Consider the following 19715-nt stretch of genomic DNA (forward strand, 5'->3'; position numbering starts at 1 on the left):
AGGGGCCTCACTCTGGAAGAGTTTCCTGCTCCGATAAACATGGCGCTTACGGCAAAAAAAAAAACTCAGAAAAAATCAATTCTGCGTTCTTGATAGCAGTTTCGTCCAGACTGGACTCCAGCTTTTGCTTTTCTTATTTTTCTCTATCGTCCAAGCCCATAAAATCGAACAAAGCGGATTGCGTTTGGATTTCCCTCTTTCAGATGACTGACATTGCCCCCCTTGGATCGTTCCGTATCAAGGCCAGTTACACGGTACTGGCCGTGTGTTCAAGATGGACCTGATGGAAGCGTGATTGAGCGCCACGCTTTCAAGCCGGGAGAGTGCTCAACATTAATTCGTAAAATATGTACAGTTTTTGACTCCTTGCATACAAGTCATTGCAACTTGGACTTTTTTCACATGGATATCTGCCCCAGGCATGACCGAAATCTCTAGGGGCTCCGTGCACCTAACACGTTCAGTAACAACAAAACTAGACACGCATCCACAGGGATAGCAGCACGAATTTAATCGAGGCTGGGGAAATCCACAAGGCCAATGTGGGGTGTTTGGAACAAGATAACTGTTTTATATTTCAAAGGGGCCCACCCAATGCGACTGGCGACTCCCACCCATCTGACGTGGCCGGGGATGGGCGGAGTAGAGCTACCGGCTACCAGATCAAAGTCACTGTTTTATAGTTTATTTTACAAAATTAATGATGATGATCGCTGCCTCAAAAAACACAACATCGCCCCACAGAAAAAAAGCAAACACATACACGTTAAAATTTGGTCAGGTGATTGTAAACAGTGTCAGCTTTCTGATCTCCACATGGTGTAGACCCCAGTACGTTGTATACCTCATCAGGTTGGGCAGTCTGCGTCACTTCCTGGATACCATTTGTATCAGAAATATCAGTATTGTTGACGCGGGGAGCGGAAGACGCCTGCAGCGGTTGAAGATGGAAAGCTTGTTGTGCAGATGCTGGTGTACACTGGTCGGGAAGGGGAGGGGTGTCCAAGTCGGAACTTTGGTAGAGGTCGTTGATGTGCTCCTCGAATTCTGCAGACACATCCAAGTATAAAAATGCACATTTCGGTGCAACTTACTTGCACACGTTAGCATGTAAAATACTAAGAGATGTATAACAACATATATAATGCTGCATATTCCTATCCCCCTCCCCTTGTTATGTCAAACATTTCAAAAACACACACACACACTTAACAATTTGTGAACAAAAGCGAATGCTGAGTCAATATTCAGAAATCAAAAGCCAGATGGAGTTAGATCTGCAATGTATGTACATTCAGTAGGACAGTGATTGTGATAAACCGTCAAGTGAAGGAAGACAAACACAACAGATACTTACCATCATCTGCTGAATTTGCTTCTGCGCTGTGTTTGTCAGCTTTTTTTCTAGATGCTAGAAAGAGAACAATATATGAGCAAGTTTCCATAAAACATGTTTCCATTAATGATGCACGTTCAATTTCACACACAACACACCATCAATCAAGCAGCAGTGATTAAAAACCTGATTGACAAAAAAATTGTTCTCCAAAATGCAAACGTTTTTATTACATTAACGGCAGACAAACTCACATGAATTGTGAATTTAAAGGAAAAAAGTGTTTCTCCAAAATAAAAAAGTAACTATATAATTTTGAATATCTCAAGAGCACGTTTGATCAATAATTATTGCAGACGCAAACCAGGTTGATCACACCTTGCATTGAAGGGAGATAATTATAATGTGTCGTAATGTTTTACACACACAACTAACTTACGAAACTGAGCAAGGCAGTCACGTCTATGCAGACAATAGCAACACATATTTGTTTCTGCAACAGGAAATAAGAGAGAAGTGCTTGTAATTAATGTTGATATTACATGTACGTACTGATTATCATAGCAGTATTACCTCTGCGCCTGGCAACAACGACGACGGTGGCGATGACGATGGTAATGACCAAGACAGTAGCACCAACAGCTACGCCTACAACCACCCACGGGAACGGCTCAGGGTCATCATCTGCAATGCACACTAATCATAAGTTGACGCTCGTCAAGTCGCACAATCATTGACTAAATCTACTAAACGTTTCAAAGAAAACAAAACGAAATTAGATTCAGCCACTCAGAAACGTTTGTTTGAGCAAATAGATATAACTTCACAAAACCCACATTTAATGTTGGCTGTAAGAAGGGAAGATATAAGCCAGACATATATACGTGATTGCAGATGCAGGACAGCTATTCATTGAGGTATTGAAGATTTGGAACGGATTAAAACTATAATGAATGGCCAAGGTTACGTGGTGTTGATTCCATGGTATGAGATGCGTTCTCTGCTGTCCAACACTCAATTGTTTACAGAATGTTTCCGGTTAGTGTAGGTCAAGCACAAGTTCTGCTTTGGGAAGTTACATGACAAAACAGTATTACCAACCATTATGTGCCGAAGGCTATATCTTCTAATCCCGGAGTCTTTAAACTGGCTGCGAGGCAAGCAAACATTCAGTGGGACCTCAATCAATTGACCTGACCTGTAAAGGGGACGACCAATAGACACATGATATTGATAGAAATGTCTTGTTTATACTCACCAGCAACAAGCAAAGTGTAGTTGAGAGTAGAACGCACTTCTTCTTCTGTCCCCGCGCCCCAGACAGAAGTACAGACGTACTGAGTGCCACTCTGGTTCCTAAGGACACTTGGGATGTGTAGATCAGCAGTGTCCGTGACGTCACGCCAGAAGATGGTGGCGGGCGGGTTGCCGTGCTGTGCTGTAAGATGGCTGCACTCACAGGTCAGGTCGCTGCCTTCTGACACGTGGTCTGGACACGTTGTGGTGAGTGTGGTTCCGGGTGTCTCTGCATAGGTAAACAGTGAATAACAAGCAGCCAACGCCTTATTAGTCAACACGGACTCAGCACAATGCTGATGCAGCTGAGGTTCGGGCTTCTCATGGAATCCATTGTTTCCGTAAAAAGTCAATCTGCGTCGAAGAAATACTTCGGTTTGGTTCATTACTTAAACTATTCATCTACATGAGAAACACCACGCACTAAAAACTAAAGTTGTACGTAACAATGACACACCATTCTGCCTTCTTACCGTTACTGAATGAACAACAGATCGAGACAATCTATGAATAGAAGAGTTTTCCAAATGAGTACACAAAACTAGTCCACTGTATGTGGTCTGCTTTTTACTGGAGGCCTAAATGTGATTCAATACGAGCTTACATCGATGCTATCATAAACATTGGACTTATCAGAACTAAAACACTGAAGGGGACAACGAGCTAAATAATTATGAAAACAAGATGTCAATAAGAAAGGTTGGTATTGTGGTCTGAAGCACCTGAATGTATCTTTTATAAATCGGCAGGTCTGATACAAGAATAGACGATGTTCGAAAATAGCTATTTTACGGTCTTAAAAAGTATTGTAAGGTAGGTAACTGCAGCAAACTCTCTCATTAAAAGAGAAAATGAAGCTGGCTAACAAAGTCAGTGAGCAAAAAACACACCTCATACAACAGAAAATGGAACAATTAACAGACGCACATGTTTCAAAAACAACACATCATGCAATATTGATATAACTTCTGTAACAGACAAACAAACAAACAAATAGTGACTTGAGGTTAAAGCGTGCCAAAAAGGACTAATTCCAGAGGCTTGATAATTTAAGAAGACCACAGAGGAACACAACGAACTTATCGTACTGATAGTGACAGAGTCTGCAAACTGAGGTCCACCCCCAGGCTGTATCTCCACGCGGAAGTAGTGAGTCATCTCTGAGGTGTTCAGCTGCATGATCATGTTACTGGTACCCCGCTGGTACTCCCGTCCATTGATGTCAGTGAATGAGGACGGATCGAGGTGCGTGGTCGTTCCCTGCACCATTTCGCCCGTCTGCAAAGAGATTCACAGTTTCACGTTGGCAGGGGTATTGCTAACGTTTTCTTGAGCTTGTCTTTACCTGGTTCGGGTTTTCTCCAAAATATTAATTTAATGCTATGTTTGGCTGTTCGTTTTGCTGTTCTTGCAGACTCTCAGAGTTGCCAACCATTTGACTTGTTGATGTGTTATAAGACTGGCCTGTACACGGTTATGAAGCTTACGTGACCTCGATTTGAAAGCTGACATAAATACGGATTGTGGAGAGTAAAAACGACTGGCGTCATCAAAATACCTTTAACAAGCCAAATACGGTTACAACAAAAGTAATCAAATACATTATTATCGAGCTTTGAATTAAAGGCAGGACAATAAAACATTACTGTTCAGCTTCCAAAAAAGGACAGATCCTCCAAGAACAAAATAATGACAAATATTACTGCATGATGAAATACTGCACCTACCGAGTTGTCGCACGAGTAAAACCACAAACAGCTAACGTTGTCACCAGACGAAACAAAGTCCGCACGTCCCGTCACCTTCAGGCTGCTGTCTACATCAACATGAATGTTTTCAGGGACCCCTGATTCTGCGATTACAAGAACCAAATATCAGTGTTAACACTCCATCACGGCAGTTTGCTTTTCACTTATCGTTTCTTCTCTTTACAAATTCCTCAACGCTGAGAATACTGAAAACGGCATCCCAGACGACAGTACTGTTTCCATACGCGAATTTAGCTGCCCTTGGAAAGTGGCTCGCTGTCACGATCGGGTGACAGAGACCAAGAAAGTGTCACTCAGTGGAGTGCCTGTTCTTGGTCGATTATGATAGAAAGCGCCTGTACGTGATATTGGGCTACAGCAGAGTTTGCTGACAGTGCTCAATCAGCACGGATGTTTTGTAGCGCACGAGTTTCACAGTGGGGGTTTTTGCTGTCACAGGGCTGACGGTTTTTCGCTGACAGCGCGCACGGGATTTTCAGGGATTAAGTTTCTCGTGTCTTTTTTCTGCTTGGGAGGCAGAATTGTGTATAGCTGGACTGGTTTTGTGACAAGGTCAGTCACGTGTTATTGGCTAGGTTGTCTGAGAGAGACACAAGCACGGGGCACTTGACACCCAGCGGCAGAAGGGGAAGGATCTAATACACAGTTTCTAGAGTATGATGGTTTTTCACCGAATATTGTATTCGGCACTCTAGGGGAGCTTCCACTAGTTTTTCCTGTCTCACTGCCAGTACTTTGCTGAGGACAAGTCGTCAACTTTCCTTCGTCGGCGATGGCTTTCGCATAAGGATTCGACAAGGGGTTCTGGAGGTTTTTGGTCACTGTTGACGAACAGAGGCTGTTCCAGGGAGGAGGCGGACTTTGCTTCCATTGAGAGTACAATCATAGGCTTTTGAGGTAATAAATCATTATTTAACGCTGTTGATGAGTCTGTGTTGTGGAATGAAATACTCTCTGTTGTTCTTTCCAGGTTAGCGCATAATTTACTCTCTGTGACGCTAAAATACTAATCTGTATATGGTTTTTGCAGATAGGGAGAGAAGGACGGAAAATGACTGTTTTGTTGTTGTAAAAAGTCCGTTTTGTGCAGGCCCACGTGCTCGATGAGATATTTAAAGATGACATGTTTAAAGGTGGTGGGTGAGGGGTAGCTGACATGTTTAGTGCACCGATGCTTTCTGTTTGCAGCCTTCGATCCGATTTGTTCGTTTCGTTTCGTTTCGTTACGTTCCTGTAACATCTGCACGGCTGACTTTGGCGGGACCTGTTGAAGCTACGCTAACCAGGAGACCGGCTAACCAGCGGACCGGCTAACCAGCGGACCGGCTAACCAGCGGACCGGCTAACCAGCGAACCGGCTAACCAGCGAACCGACTAACCAGCATACCGGCTAAGCAGCAGCAGCAGAGATAAAGCTAAGTGCACCATGTCGTACGCACCCCGTTGACCACCGTTGTCTTTTCGTATCTGTGATTTCATTGGAGTAGTGACAACGTGGGGTGTGTGACACCTGCACGAACTAGAGCTTTTCGAACAGAACATTCGCATTTAACTATATTTACACGGGTTCAGCGTGTTACTATAATTTTCTATATACTACTGGCATTTTGTCAGTGAACACTGGTTTTTTTACGTGTTGAGAACGTAAAAGGAACATATTTTGAGTGAAGGCTCGAGGGAGGTGGAGAGTTTATACATAAACAGGCGTCTGAAACTTATACTTTTGTTGACTCTATTTAATTGTATGACTGCGAGAGTGGATCGTGGTGTGGTTAGTTAATTAGTAGTAATTAACCGGTTCATAATCACCTTAAGTGATATATTGAAACGTGACACATGGGGGCCAAGCCGGGATTTACTCAGTTAATTTCCAACTGATAAAGACCCACCAATTAAGGATAACTAAGAGCAGATAATCTCGTCAGTGCTCGACTTATTTTCTGCTTGGTGCTACCCTTTTTTGTGTAGTTTTGATCATATACCACACCTTAAGCGATTCACATCTTGCAGGAAATGTAAATTGTAATTTGTGAGTTATTGTATGCGCTAACTGTGATTACTTCCCTTTCCTTTGTTTGTGAATCTTTGTTGTTGTACGTTCAGAGTTTTCCGTTGCAGAGAGCTGAGCGGGGTTAGCGGATTTGTTATTCGTTTTACTCAGTTTTCTCTACATTGTTGTTTCGTATTCTGTAACAGGTTACATTTCTACCGTCTTGTTTTACTTGGATTTTTCTCCATATTTTGACTTTGTTGGAATTTTGGGGGGGAAGGGTCCGAGGACTTCTGTCCTAACCAAGGCTGTGGGAGACACTCTGTTTCACCGCAAAAAGCAGCCGATAAAGTAGGCCACGGCTGTGGGAAACACTTTGTTTCACCGCAAAAAGCAGCCATAAAGTAGGCTACGCGTTTTGTTCTACACCGTTTGGATTTTTCTTCTGCATTTTCCGGTTGCTGGATTTTTGTATCCACCGCTTTCATCACCGCGTGTTCTAGCTATAGCTGCGTTAGACTTACTTTGGTAATAAAGCTTTGCTAAAACTAACCATGGCTACAGGGGGATCTCCTACGAAGAGATTAACTTTTGAGACTCCTGGTAGCGAGGAACAGACAGAGCGAGACGCACGCGTTAGAGCGCGTAGTTTGCTTAAGCGCAAGGAGTTAGAACGTAAGGAAGACATAGAGCGACAGACGAGAAAAGAAGAGCTTGACAGACAAGAACGACAGGCCGAACGTGAGAGACAGGAACGACAAGACGAACGTGACAGACAAGAACGGAAAGAGAAAAATGAACGTGACAGACAAGAAAGGGAACGACAGGCCGAACGACAGGCCGAACGTGACCGACAGGATAAGAAAGACGAGCTTGAGAGACAGGAACGACAGGCCGAACGACAGGCCGAACTTGACCGACAGGATAAGAAAGACGAGCTTGACAGACAAGAACGACAGGCCGAGCGTGACAGACAGGAACGGAAAGAGAAAGAGCAGGCGGATCGCGATCTCCAGCTAGAACTAGCTAGGCTACAGGCCGAGAAGGGTACGCTTACTCAGGCTAGCGCGCCGACATTTGTTGCCGACCGTACGAGACTGCCGACGTTCGACGATGACAAGGACGAGCTCGACGACTTTTTACGCCGGTTTGAGCGCATTGCATCTGACCAGAAGTGGGAAGAGGCCACGTGGGCTAGCCGCCTTAGCACCTGCTTAAAAGGACGCGCATTGCAGCTCTACAACGCTTTGGATGACGACGAGGCGAGAGACTATCAGGCACTAAAGAAGGCGTTACTCCAGCGCTTCAACCTGACTGCGGAAGCCTACAGACGACGTCTGCGTAACAGCAAGAGACTGAGCGGCGAGCTGAGCCATCAGTTTGTGGCACGCCTTAATCTCTACCTGCGGCGCTGGGTGGAGATGGCCGAAAAGGACTGGACCGTCAACGACCTTGCCGACCTCATTGTCATGGAGCAACTGATGTCCAGCCTGCGACCTGAGGTGGTGACCTTCGTGCAGGAGCACCAGCCAAAGACTACTCAGGAGGCAGCCGACTGGATCAGAGTACACGAGGACGCCCAAGCGATCTCCGGCAAATCTTCAGGCTCACGGCCGGGAAAATCGGGAAATTCGGGTTCTTCAGGACCCAAGGACGGGAAGGACGATCAGGGACACAAGGGATCAAGTTCCAGATCTGACATCCAGTGTTACTACTGCAACAAGCGGGGCCACGTGAAGAAGGACTGCCACAGGAGACAGGCTGACCAGAAGGGCGTACACTTTGTTGGCAGTGAGGAGCTAAGGGACGTCACGAGCTCATGCACAATTCCACAACTCTGCGTTCCGTGCTCCAGGAAACATTTCCAGCCCCACTGCAACGTCTACGTTAACGGAGTGAAGGGCGAAGGTCTGCGGGACACAGGAGCAGACATGATAGTGGTTCGGGCGAGTCTAGTTCCAGCTATGGCCTACACAGGAGACAGCATCAGAGTGAGAATGGCCGAGGCATCTCACGCTTACGACTTGAACACGGCAGTTATCAAGGTCGTAACACCGTTGTTCACGGGGACCATTGTGGCCGTCGTCATGGACGATCCTCCATGCGACCTGCTCATCGGAAACCGGGTTCAGTTTGTGGACGGCGTCACCAGGGAGGTTCCCGTTTATCGGTCTCCCGACGTCATTTCAGTGCTCACGCGGGCACAGGCGGAGCGAGAGGACAAACCTCTCAAACCCCTACCTGCTGCACGAGCTGCCCTGGGGAACGTGACCCCCGCGCTTCTCGCGAAGGCTCAGGCATCTGATCCGACATTAGCGACTCCTCGGGAGCACGCGAAGTCGGGGAAGGTGAAGCTGAGCGGGAAGCATGGGAGGTCAAAGTTCCTCAGGGACAAGAAGTTGCTCTACCGGGAGTTCAGCAACCAAGAAGGTGCATTCAAACAGGTTGTCGTGCCTCGCGAGTTTCGCGAGGGTGTCATGGCAACGGCACACGACTCGATTCTGGGAGGTCATCTTGGCACCAAGAAGACCACGGATCGTGTCTGGCGCCACTTTTACTGGCCAGGCATCTGCACGGATGTCCGACGTTTCTGCGCGTCCTGCGATAAGTGCCAGAAGGTGGTGGCCAAAGGAAGGGTGAGGAAGGTCCCCTTGGAGAAGATGCCGCTCATCGACGAACCCTTTCGTCGGGTGGCAGTGGACATCATCGGGCCCATCTTGCCTGCGTCTGAGGACGGAAACAGATACATTTTGACCATGGTGGACTACGCTACTCGATACCCAGAGGCGATCCCTCTGAAATCGATTGAAGCCACGCGAGTAGCTGAGGCTCTGGTTACTATGTGGTCCCGGCTGGGAATTCCATCAGAGGTACTCACCGACAGAGGCACGCAGTTCACGGGAGGAGTGATGGCGGAGGCAGCACGACTGCTATCACTGGAGCAGCACTTCACCACTCCTTACCATGCTCAGTGCAACGGACTGGTGGAAAGGTTCAATGGCACCTTGAAGACCATGCTGAGGAAACTAGCTCAGGAGAAACCACGCACGTGGGACAGGTACATCCCAGCATTGCTTTTCGCATACCGCGAGGTTCCTCAGGAGAGCTTGGGCTTTTCCCCATTTGAGTTGTTGTACGGCAGACAGGTACGCGGTCCCATGGCTATCCTGCGTCAGGCTTGGACGGACGAAGAAGCTGACGAGGAGGTGCAGACGACAGCGACCTACATCGTAGAACTCAGGAACAGGATTGAAGAGACCTGCAAACTGGCTCAAGAGAACCTGGGAAGAGCAGCACAGCGTTACGCGCGAGGATTCGACCGCAAGGCACGGCCGCGCAGCTTCAAGATTGGAGAACGGGTGTTGCTACTTTTACCTGTCAAACACAACAAGCTACAACTGCAGTGGCAAGGACCTTTTGAGGTGACAGCGAAAGTGGGCCAGAACGACTACAGGATCGTCATGAACGGGAAAGCACGCCTGTACCACGCCAACCTGCTGCGCGCCTACATAGAGAGGACTGCCTACGGGGAAAAGGACAAAGTGACAGAAGCAGTTGCTGTCGTGATGGACGAGACAACGGAAGAACAGGGAGGAGGACGTGTACCAGTTTGTCCGTTGGAGGCTAGTGAGGATCACACGGACGTGCACATCTCACCTGATCTTGGGGACGACCAGCAGGCGGACTTGCAAGAGATCCTGAAGGATGCAGCACGGGTCCTTACAAACATACCACTTCAGACGCATCTAGAGGAGTTTACCTTCGACTTGCTGGAGAAACAGCCAGTGAGGACGAAGCAGTATCCCATGCCTCATGCCCAGAAGGAGGTGGTCAGGAAGGAAATCGCCGACATGACGAAGTTGGGCGTCATCGAGCCAGCGAACTCCCCCTACAGTTCACCAATTGTGCTTGTGAAGAAGAAGGATGGACGCGTCAGGTTCTGTGTCGACTACCGGAAGCTGAACAAGATTACGGCGTTTGACGCGGAACCCATGCCTGATGTGGACTACCTCTTCAGTCACTTGGCCAAGGCCAAGTATTTTTCAAAGTTAGACCTCACCAAGGGATACTGGCAAATTCCAGTTGCTGAGGAAGATCGCCCAAAGACTGCATTTACCACTCCATTCGGCCAGTTCCAGTGGACAGTCATGCCTTTTGGTCTACAGAATGCAGGTGCCGTCTTCACTCGCATGATGAGGAAACTTTTGGAACCATTGAAGCGCGAGGACATCAGCAGTTTCATCGACGATGTGCTGATCGCGACAGAGACATGGACTGAACATCTCGACGCCCTGCGCGACGTGTTGGGAAGGTTGAGAGACGGAAATCTGGGAACTAAACCGTCCAAGTGCTACTTGGGATTTCGGGAATTGTCTTTTCTGGGTCATGTTGTCGGCGAGGGATTGCTCGTTCCAGAGGACGACAAGATCCAGAAGATTCGGGAGGCGGAGCCACCGCGCACGAAGAAAGAAGTCAGGTCTTTCCTGGGCCTAGCCAGCTTCTACAGACGCTTCATCCCGCACTTTGCCGAAATCGCTCTACCACTGACCAACCTTACCAAGAAACTACAACCGACCGTTGTAGTGTGGACTGAGGAATGCAGCTCCGCATTCAACACCCTGAAGAGGCGACTCACCAGTCAGCCTATTCTCCGACTACCAGACCTGAACAAGGACTTCGTACTGAGGACAGACGCTTCAGGGAAGGGACTTGGGGCAGTGTTGCTTCAGGAGACAGAGGGGTTTTTGCACCCTGTTTGCTTCGCCAGCCGTAAGCTGACCTCGGCCGAGGCAGCGTATGCAACGGTTGAACGCGAGTGTCTCGCCATTGTCTGGGGCATCCAGAAGTTCGAAGCGTACCTGTACGGACGACCTTTCTGTCTGGAGACGGACCATCAACCTCTGCAATATCTTCAGGTTGCAAGGTTGGCAAACGCCAGACTTATGCGCTGGGCGTTGATTCTCCAACCGTACCAATTCACGGTACGCGTCATTCCGGGCGCCAACAATGTTGGAGCTGACTTTCTCTCTCGGGCTGTAGAGGAGAACATGACTGTGAGCGAAACCGAGGTTTCGTCTTGAAGAGGGGAGGTGTGTCACGATCGGGTGACAGAGACCAAGAAAGTGTCACTCAGTGGAGTGCCTGTTCTTGGTCGATTATGATAGAAAGCGCCTGTACGTGATATTGGGCTACAGCAGAGTTTGCTGACAGTGCTCAATCAGCACGGATGTTTTGTAGCGCACGAGTTTCACAGTGGGGGTTTTTGCTGTCACAGGGCTGACGGTTTTTCGCTGACAGCGCGCACGGGATTTTCAGGGATTAAGTTTCTCGTGTCTTTTTTCTGCTTGGGAGGCAGAATTGTGTATAGCTGGACTGGTTTTGTGACAAGGTCAGTCACGTGTTATTGGCTAGGTTGTCTGAGAGAGACACAAGCACGGGGCACTTGACACCCAGCGGCAGAAGGGGAAGGATCTAATACACAGTTTCTAGAGTATGATGGTTTTTCACCGAATATTGTATTCGGCACTCTAGGGGAGCTTCCACTAGTTTTTCCTGTCTCACTGCCAGTACTTTGCTGAGGACAAGTCGTCAACTTTCCTTCGTCGGCGATGGCTTTCGCATAAGGATTCGACAAGGGGTTCTGGAGGTTTTTGGTCACTGTTGACGAACAGAGGCTGTTCCAGGGAGGAGGCGGACTTTGCTTCCATTGAGAGTACAATCATAGGCTTTTGAGGTAATAAATCATTATTTAACGCTGTTGATGAGTCTGTGTTGTGGAATGAAATACTCTCTGTTGTTCTTTCCAGGTTAGCGCATAATTTACTCTCTGTGACGCTAAAATACTAATCTGTATATGGTTTTTGCAGATAGGGAGAGAAGGACGGAAAATGACTGTTTTGTTGTTGTAAAAAGTCCGTTTTGTGCAGGCCCACGTGCTCGATGAGATATTTAAAGATGACATGTTTTAAGGTGGTGGGTGAGGGGTAGCTGACATGTTTAGTGCACCGATGCTTTCTGTTTGCAGCCTTCGATCCGATTCGTTCGTTTCGTTCGTTACGTTCCTGTAACATCTGCACGGCTGACTTTGGCGGGACCCGTTGAAGCTACGCTAACCAGGAGACCGGCTAACCAGGAGACCGGCTAACCAGCGGACCGGCTAACCAGCGGACCGGCTAACCAGCGAACCGGCTAACCAGCGAACCGACTAACCAGCATACCGGCTAAGCAGCAGCAGCAGAGATAAAGCTAAGTGCACCATGTCGTACGCACCCCGTTGACCACCGTTGTCTTTTCGTATCTGTGATTTCATTGGAGTAGTGACAACGTGGGGTGTGTGACACCTGCACGAACTAGAGCTTTTCGAACAGAACATTCGCATTTAACTATATTTACACGGGTTCAGCGTGTTACTATAATTTTCTATATACTACTGGCATTTTGTCAGTGAACACTGGTTTTTTTACGTGTTGAGAACGTAAAAGGAACATATTTTGAGTGAAGGCTCGAGGGAGGTGGAGAGTTTATACATAAACAGGCGTCTGAAACTTATACTTTTGTTGACTCTATTTAATTGTATGACTGCGAGAGTGGATCGTGGTGTGGTTAGTTAATTAGTAGTAATTAACCGGTTCATAATCACCTTAAGTGATATATTGAAACGTGACACTCGCTCAGGAGGCCTGTTAGTCTGAAACTAGAAGGACAGAGTTCTGAACATAGATGACAAAGACCCCGAAAAGAACAAACATTTCGCGGATGCAGACACAGAAAGACGTCATGAAGAATGCGATGCTTCAAAAGATACAGACTGTGACGATGACTGTGACGTCATTCACATATACCGAGACGTCATTCATAGTTGTTCGGTCACTTCCGTCAAAAAGTAGATCTCTCCACAATGGCTGCTCCTGTGTTTAGGTTTGTCAAGCTTGAGTACGCAAAACGTGTTTGTTCTCTCCTCTGTTGAAGCTGTGAGACATAAATGCTATTCCGACTTGGTCGTGTGACAGAGTGTTCTTCCACACTCGATTAGCTGATGTCTAACTCAGCCTCACGGCTTCGTTATTCAATCAACGTAATCTCGTGTGGAAGAAAACGTCTGTCACACAACCAAGTCGGACTAGCAGGTAATATCAAACGAAGCCATACACACGGTGAGGCTGAGACAGTTTGCTCTAAACTTGGCTGGATCACAGGTCAGTCATTAAACTTTGTGACAAAACAAGATTGCATCTAGTCTTTGCGTATTCAGATACAGTGTCACGCAAAACAAAATTATGTAAAATAACATCAAACGGCGTTACAATTGATTCTTTCTCACCTAGCCTCCGCATGGTATTGATCAGCCATTTTCGTTTCAGCGAGTTCATTCCTTTGGACTGCCCTTTCGTGCTATATAGTCATTGGCTCCGTATCATCACCCGTTTTCTGGGAAAACGAGTGGTACGATTCCCATAACCGGTACGGAACCAGTAACTCTCCCCTATTACAAGTCTAAACAGATATGTTGTAGTTACTATCATGGTTTATACGAAAATATAACTAATATGAAATTAAAGCCACTCCAATTCTCAATTTTGTCAAAGACATTTTCAAGAAATGGCAGTCGGAACTAGCTGTTGTGGTATGTGTGTGCGTGCGTGAGCGTGTGTGTGTGTGTGTGAGTGTGTGTGTGTGTGTGTGTGTGTGTGTGTGTGTGTGTGTGTGTGTGTGTGTGTGTGTGTGTGTGCTGTTATCAGTTTTGATAGGTTTGGGTAAGTGTTACCTGTACACTAAATTTCAGCACTGCTATCTGGACAACTTGCCAGCTAAGAGGGCTGAGATCGGTTCTTCAAAGGTAGAACAAATAGTATCAGCAAAGCTATACTTGGACAGTTCAATATTTCTACAATGATAGTTCATATTCAGTCGTCAAAACTTGAGAACCATATTGTTAAGCAGTATTGTAATTCAATCGAGTTTGCGTTTTAATGAAACAGATCCTGTGATTGGTCAGAATGCCCCAACTCATTAAAAATTACAGGTGACTAATTGTCGATAGTCACTCGCTAACAAAATCCATTAACAACCTGCTGGCAGAGGCGCATTGATACAGCCTCAACTAGTCTCGGTTAGCTTTGAGGGTCATTTTACAAGTAGGAAATATGAAGTACCAACGAAATACCGAGACCATAAGGTATGCGGAAGTGATGACGTCGGATACGTGACGTAAGTTGATGCATGAATTCTTTCGGACTACGTCTGTCAATTCCAAAGATCGCTTTTGTGATGAAAAGAAATTGTTTTGAGTTTGCTGTCCAGAAACCCGTCAATAAAGGAGTGAAAATGTATGTGAAAGAAAACAAAACAGGAGGAGAGTGATACGATAGGAATACAGATACATATTTCTTGGGACTTGACCCTTGCAGGTAGGTGGACTGAAAGTAGTGTGTGAACAGAACAGAACCAATTCTGTCTGTTTACCATCGCATGAAAGCAGGAAAGAGATCGTCGTCAGATTGAATTACAATAACATTAACACGCTTCCATTTGAAACTTCTCGGTCTTCATCGGGGATTGACGCCCTCCCAAAGTCTAATTGAAGCCCTCCGTCGCTTCGCTCCGTCGGGCTTCAATTACCTTTGGTCGGGCGTCAATCCCCGATGAAGACCTCGAAGTTTCAAATGGAAGCATGTTAATGTGTAATTATAGGCTTTTGTGACGCTTCCAGTTAATATCGTACTGCTGTAGTCCATTCCCCCTCTCTCTCTCTCTCTCTCTCTCTCTCTCTCTCTCTCTCTCTCTCTCTCTCTCTCTCTCTCTCTCTCTCTCTCTCTCTCTCTCTCTCTCTCTCTCTCTCTCTCTCTCTCTCTCTCTCTCTCTCTCTCTCTCTCTCTCTCTCTCTCTCTCTCTCTCTCTCTCTCTCACTGAAGGTACGGATCAGACAGGAAGCCTTCGTTTCGCCATTGCGTCTGACACAGGTCAGGGTGTGGTTGTCGCTCTGCATCAAGGTCAAGGTGCTCGCACTGTCGTTCTGGGACACCGTGACGTCATCATTATTTGCTGTACAGGTACCGTTACCATTGCATTCAGCAATCTTGGTCACCTGACCACTGTCACCTGTCAGTGTCCAGTTCATTTTGTGATTAGAGTTTACTCCGTCACACGTGATGTGTATCCATGGTTCTGTTTCCGACACGTACACCCGGCCCTCTGTACACTGTGGTAGAGTGTAGTCTGAAACACAGGATATATGTGCATCAGTCGACCTATACAATCACAGACCACAATACAGACAGATAGATTGAGAGAGAGAGAGAGAGAGAGAACTGGAGAGAAAGAAAGGGATACAGAGAGGGAGAAAAAGAGAGATATGGAGAGAGAGAAAGAGATACAGAGAAAAACAGAAAGACAGACACAGTGACATAAAATCATAGAGAAAGACAGACAGTGATAGGTATAGCATTAGACAGAGAAAACGAGAGATAAATAGAGAAAGAGAGAGAGAGACAGAGAGATATAAAGCCGAAGCTAACGAAATAATGCGTGTGTGTGTGTGTGTGTGTGTGTGTGTGTGTGTGTGTGTGTGTGTGTGTGTGTGTGTGTGTGTGTGTGAGTGTGTGTGTGTGAGTGTGTATATATGTGTGTGAGTGTTTGTGTGTGTGTGTGTGTTTGTGTGTGAAAGAGAGAAAGAGAGGGAAAGAGAGAGAAAGCGAGATAGAGAGAAAGAGAGAATGGAAGAGAGAGAGAAGAGAGAGAGAGAGAAAGAGACAGAGACAGAGACAGAGAGAGAGAGACAGAGATAGACACAGAGATAGACACATAGATAGAGACATACATTTAGCGACAAAGAGGCAGACAGAGACAACGCTTAAACAAACAACTGTGTTTACACTTTTTAAAGCACGTTTCCAGATCATCAAATTACAAAACTTACATCGTATGCTCAATTGGCATTGATCATTGGTTGCATTGTTGAGTTTGGAACACTTCACTACAGCTCCTTCTTTGTCTCTGTCGTGTCCGGCTGTCATGCGCAACAGTGAGAAAGTCTGGTTTCTCTCCACGCTAAAGTCATCGATGTTCACATCGCACTGAGGACAAGTTTCGTTCTCACAGTTACTACACACCGCCACTGTGTGTTCAGTCATGTTAGGGTAAGTAATGCTCCAGTACATTTCTTGTGAGAGCTCCATTCCCTCACATCGTATTCTCCTGTTGCTGTTTTCTTCATATAAGGCTACTTTGGTGTTGTTGCAAGCCGGCAACCGGTACGCTGCAAAAGATGCATGTGCAAAGCGTCAAAGTGTGGATATGATGACTCTTGTACACTGTTTCACACGTAAGAGTATAAACGCGTAAAAGATTGTAAACAAAATATGTGGTGGAAACGGAAGGTAAAATGTAGCTGTGTTTACTGATCGTATTTGATTGATCAAAAAGACAGATTATTACAAAGAATGTTGACTTGTTGGAATGGTGAAAATAATGTGAAAGTTCACAGGTCAATCTAAAACAATGTTTACCTGGAATCACTTTGATGCTGACAGAGACTAGAGTCTGATTGTCTTCAGAGGCAGAGCATTTGATGGTTGAGTTGTCGTTAGTAGCCACGTTGTTTACAAACTGTAAGATGGACACAGCCGTCGTTCTGTCCCCTGTTCTGGTTATGTTGTAGTCACTTGTATGGGTGTGACATAAGCAAGGCAGGTGGGAATTTGCTGCACACTTTGAGCAGTTTCCTATTGGGATTTCTGGTGTAGATGGTCGAGTGACGGACCAGTAGATGTCTTTATTCGGAGCTCCTTTACACGTGATGGGTGTTGGCTGGTCCTTCACTATCTCGATGCAGTTATTGGCGTGTTGACATCGGACTGGTGCTGCACACACACACACACACACACACACACACACACACACACACACACACATACACACACACACACACACACACACACACACACACACACGCACGCACACACACGCACGCACACACAAACACACACACACATACACACACACACACACACACACACACACACACACACACACGCACGCACACACAAACACACACACACACATACACACACACACAAACACACGCACACACACGCACACACACACACACACACACACATACACACACACACACACACACACACATACACACATCAGGGAAATATTGCTATTTTATCAACATGAGTAATACAAAGGGCAGACCACATGAAATATAAGAGTTATCTGCATTGTTTGTTGATACCATGTGTAACTGTACTGAATTTGGAAGAAATCAAGCTTGAACAGTGTATATGTCTCAGTTACTTCCTCTTCCAGGAGGAGTTCTTCTCTTCTTCTTTCAACAGCAGCAGCTTTTTAATTGAAATAGCGACAGGGTTCAACTTTCAGCTGTGACTGGTGGGCGTAGATTTGACCAATCTTACAAAACAACAGGCCTGCCACTACCTATATCCTCATTTGTTCGCAGATGTACACACAAATACATGACCGAATGAGTTGATGACATTTTTGTTATATCGTTGCATCTATTGTTTTAAATGTGGATCTCATCTAATCTACACTATTATTTCAATTCTACATTAATTTTTGTTTTCCTTTTCTTTGATTTATTAGCCCATTGCTCTGCAATTCGGGTCACTTCCTCTCAGTGAAAAGCAAGCAGCGAGAAGAGTTACGCTGCCCAAGTCTGTGTGTGTGTTATGGTGTAATCAGCTACCTACGCTTCTGGCAGAATGGTCGAGGTCTTTTTCTTGCCACTGTGATGACACGGGGTGGGACAAGGATACCGTCTCTGAGTCTAAACATAGAGTTGACCCTAGTTCGTCGCAGCCTGGATTCTAACCTCTGACTCGAGGATCACAAAGCCAGTTCTCCACCAACTGAGCTTCCAGGTATGCCTGTCTGTCTGTCTGTCGCTCTGTCTGTCTGTTTGTCTGTCTGTCTGTCTGTCGCTCTGTCTGTCTGTCTGTCTGTCTGCCTGTCGCTCTGTCTGTCGCTCTGTCTGTATGTCTGTCTGTCTGTCTGTATGTCTGTCTGTCTGTCGCTCTGTCTGTCTGTCTGTCTTTCTTTCTTTCTGTTTTTCTGACTGTCTATCTGTCTGTCCGTTCGATTGTCCATTTTTCTCTGTGTGTTTTACAAGAAGACTGCCTACACAAAATTGGACACACACACACACACACAGACACACAGACAGACACACACACACAGACACACACACACACACACACAGACACACAGATACAGACAGACAGACACACACACAGACACACACACACACACACACACACACGCACACACACGCACACACACACACACACGCACACACGACGCACGACGATACCAACTGTCGAAACTGTTAGCATAGACGTGTTTACCTTTAATGATATTGATTGTTGAGGTAACACAGGTTTTATTGTCTTCACTGGAGCACGTTATAGTCGAACGATTGTTGCCTGGCAGATTGTTTACAAAAAACAGTGTACTGATATCTCCATTTCTGGTTATGTTGTAGTCAGTGGAATTAGTGATACACGAACAAGCCCCGCCAGAATCACATTTTGAGCAGTCCCCTATCAGTGTGTTTTGTCTCCCTGTGGATGGACCGGTGACGTACCAGTAGATACCTTGCCCTTCAGGTAATCTGACGCACGTGATGTTGGGTGTCTCGTCTTCTACAAAGTTGAAAGTAGCATTCACGGAACATCTCATTTTAGTAGAGTCAACTGCAAACAACAGCAACGAACTGGGTTATTGCAACATAGTGATGTGAGAGAAATAAGGATCTACCAACAACAACAACAACAACAACAAACAAGTCGCGTAAGGCGAAAATACAATATTTAGTCAAGTAGCTGTCGAACTCACAGAATGAAACTGAACGCAATGCCATTTTTCAGCAAGACCGTATACTCGTAGCATCGTCAGTCCACCGCTCATGGCAAAGGCAGTGAAATTGACAAGAAGAGCGGGGTAGTAGTTGCGCTAAGAAGGATAGCACGCGTTTCTGTACCTCTCTTTGTTTTAACTTTCTGAGCGTGTTTTTAATCCAAACATATCATATCTATATGTTTTTGGAATCAGGAACCGACAAGGAATAAGATGAAAGTGTTTTTAAATTGATTTGGACAATTTAATTTTGATAATAATTTTTATATATTTAATTTTCAGAGCTTGTTTTTAATCCGAATATAACATATTTATATGTTTTTGGAATCAGCAAATGATGGAGAATAAGATAAACGTAAATTTGGATCGTTTTATAAATTTTTATTTTTTTTTACAATTTTCAGATTTTTAATGACCAAAGTCATTAATTAATTTTTAAGCC

General features: G+C 45.9%; 1 protein-coding gene across 1 annotated transcript; it reads right to left on the minus strand.

The window, feature by feature from the left end:
* Positions 1 to 656: 656 nt before the first annotated feature.
* LOC138974010 (uncharacterized) lies at positions 657 to 19090 on the minus strand. The gene is made up of 10 exons (XM_070346704.1): positions 18763 to 19090; positions 16897 to 17250; positions 16308 to 16646; positions 15299 to 15607; positions 4360 to 4484; positions 3721 to 3910; positions 2595 to 2861; positions 1910 to 2020; positions 1358 to 1411; positions 657 to 1047 (listed from the first exon to the last, which is right to left on the minus strand). The coding sequence occupies exons 3-10, from the start codon at positions 16564 to 16566 to the stop codon at positions 767 to 769; spliced, it is 1596 nt and encodes a 531-aa protein (XP_070202805.1). The 5' UTR covers positions 16567 to 16646; positions 16897 to 17250; positions 18763 to 19090; the 3' UTR covers positions 657 to 766.
* Positions 19091 to 19715: the final 625 nt, after the last annotated feature.

This window comes from Littorina saxatilis, linkage group LG8 (assembly GCF_037325665.1).
Source record: "Littorina saxatilis isolate snail1 linkage group LG8, US_GU_Lsax_2.0, whole genome shotgun sequence".
Classification (NCBI taxonomy): Eukaryota; Metazoa; Mollusca; class Gastropoda; order Littorinimorpha; family Littorinidae; genus Littorina; species Littorina saxatilis.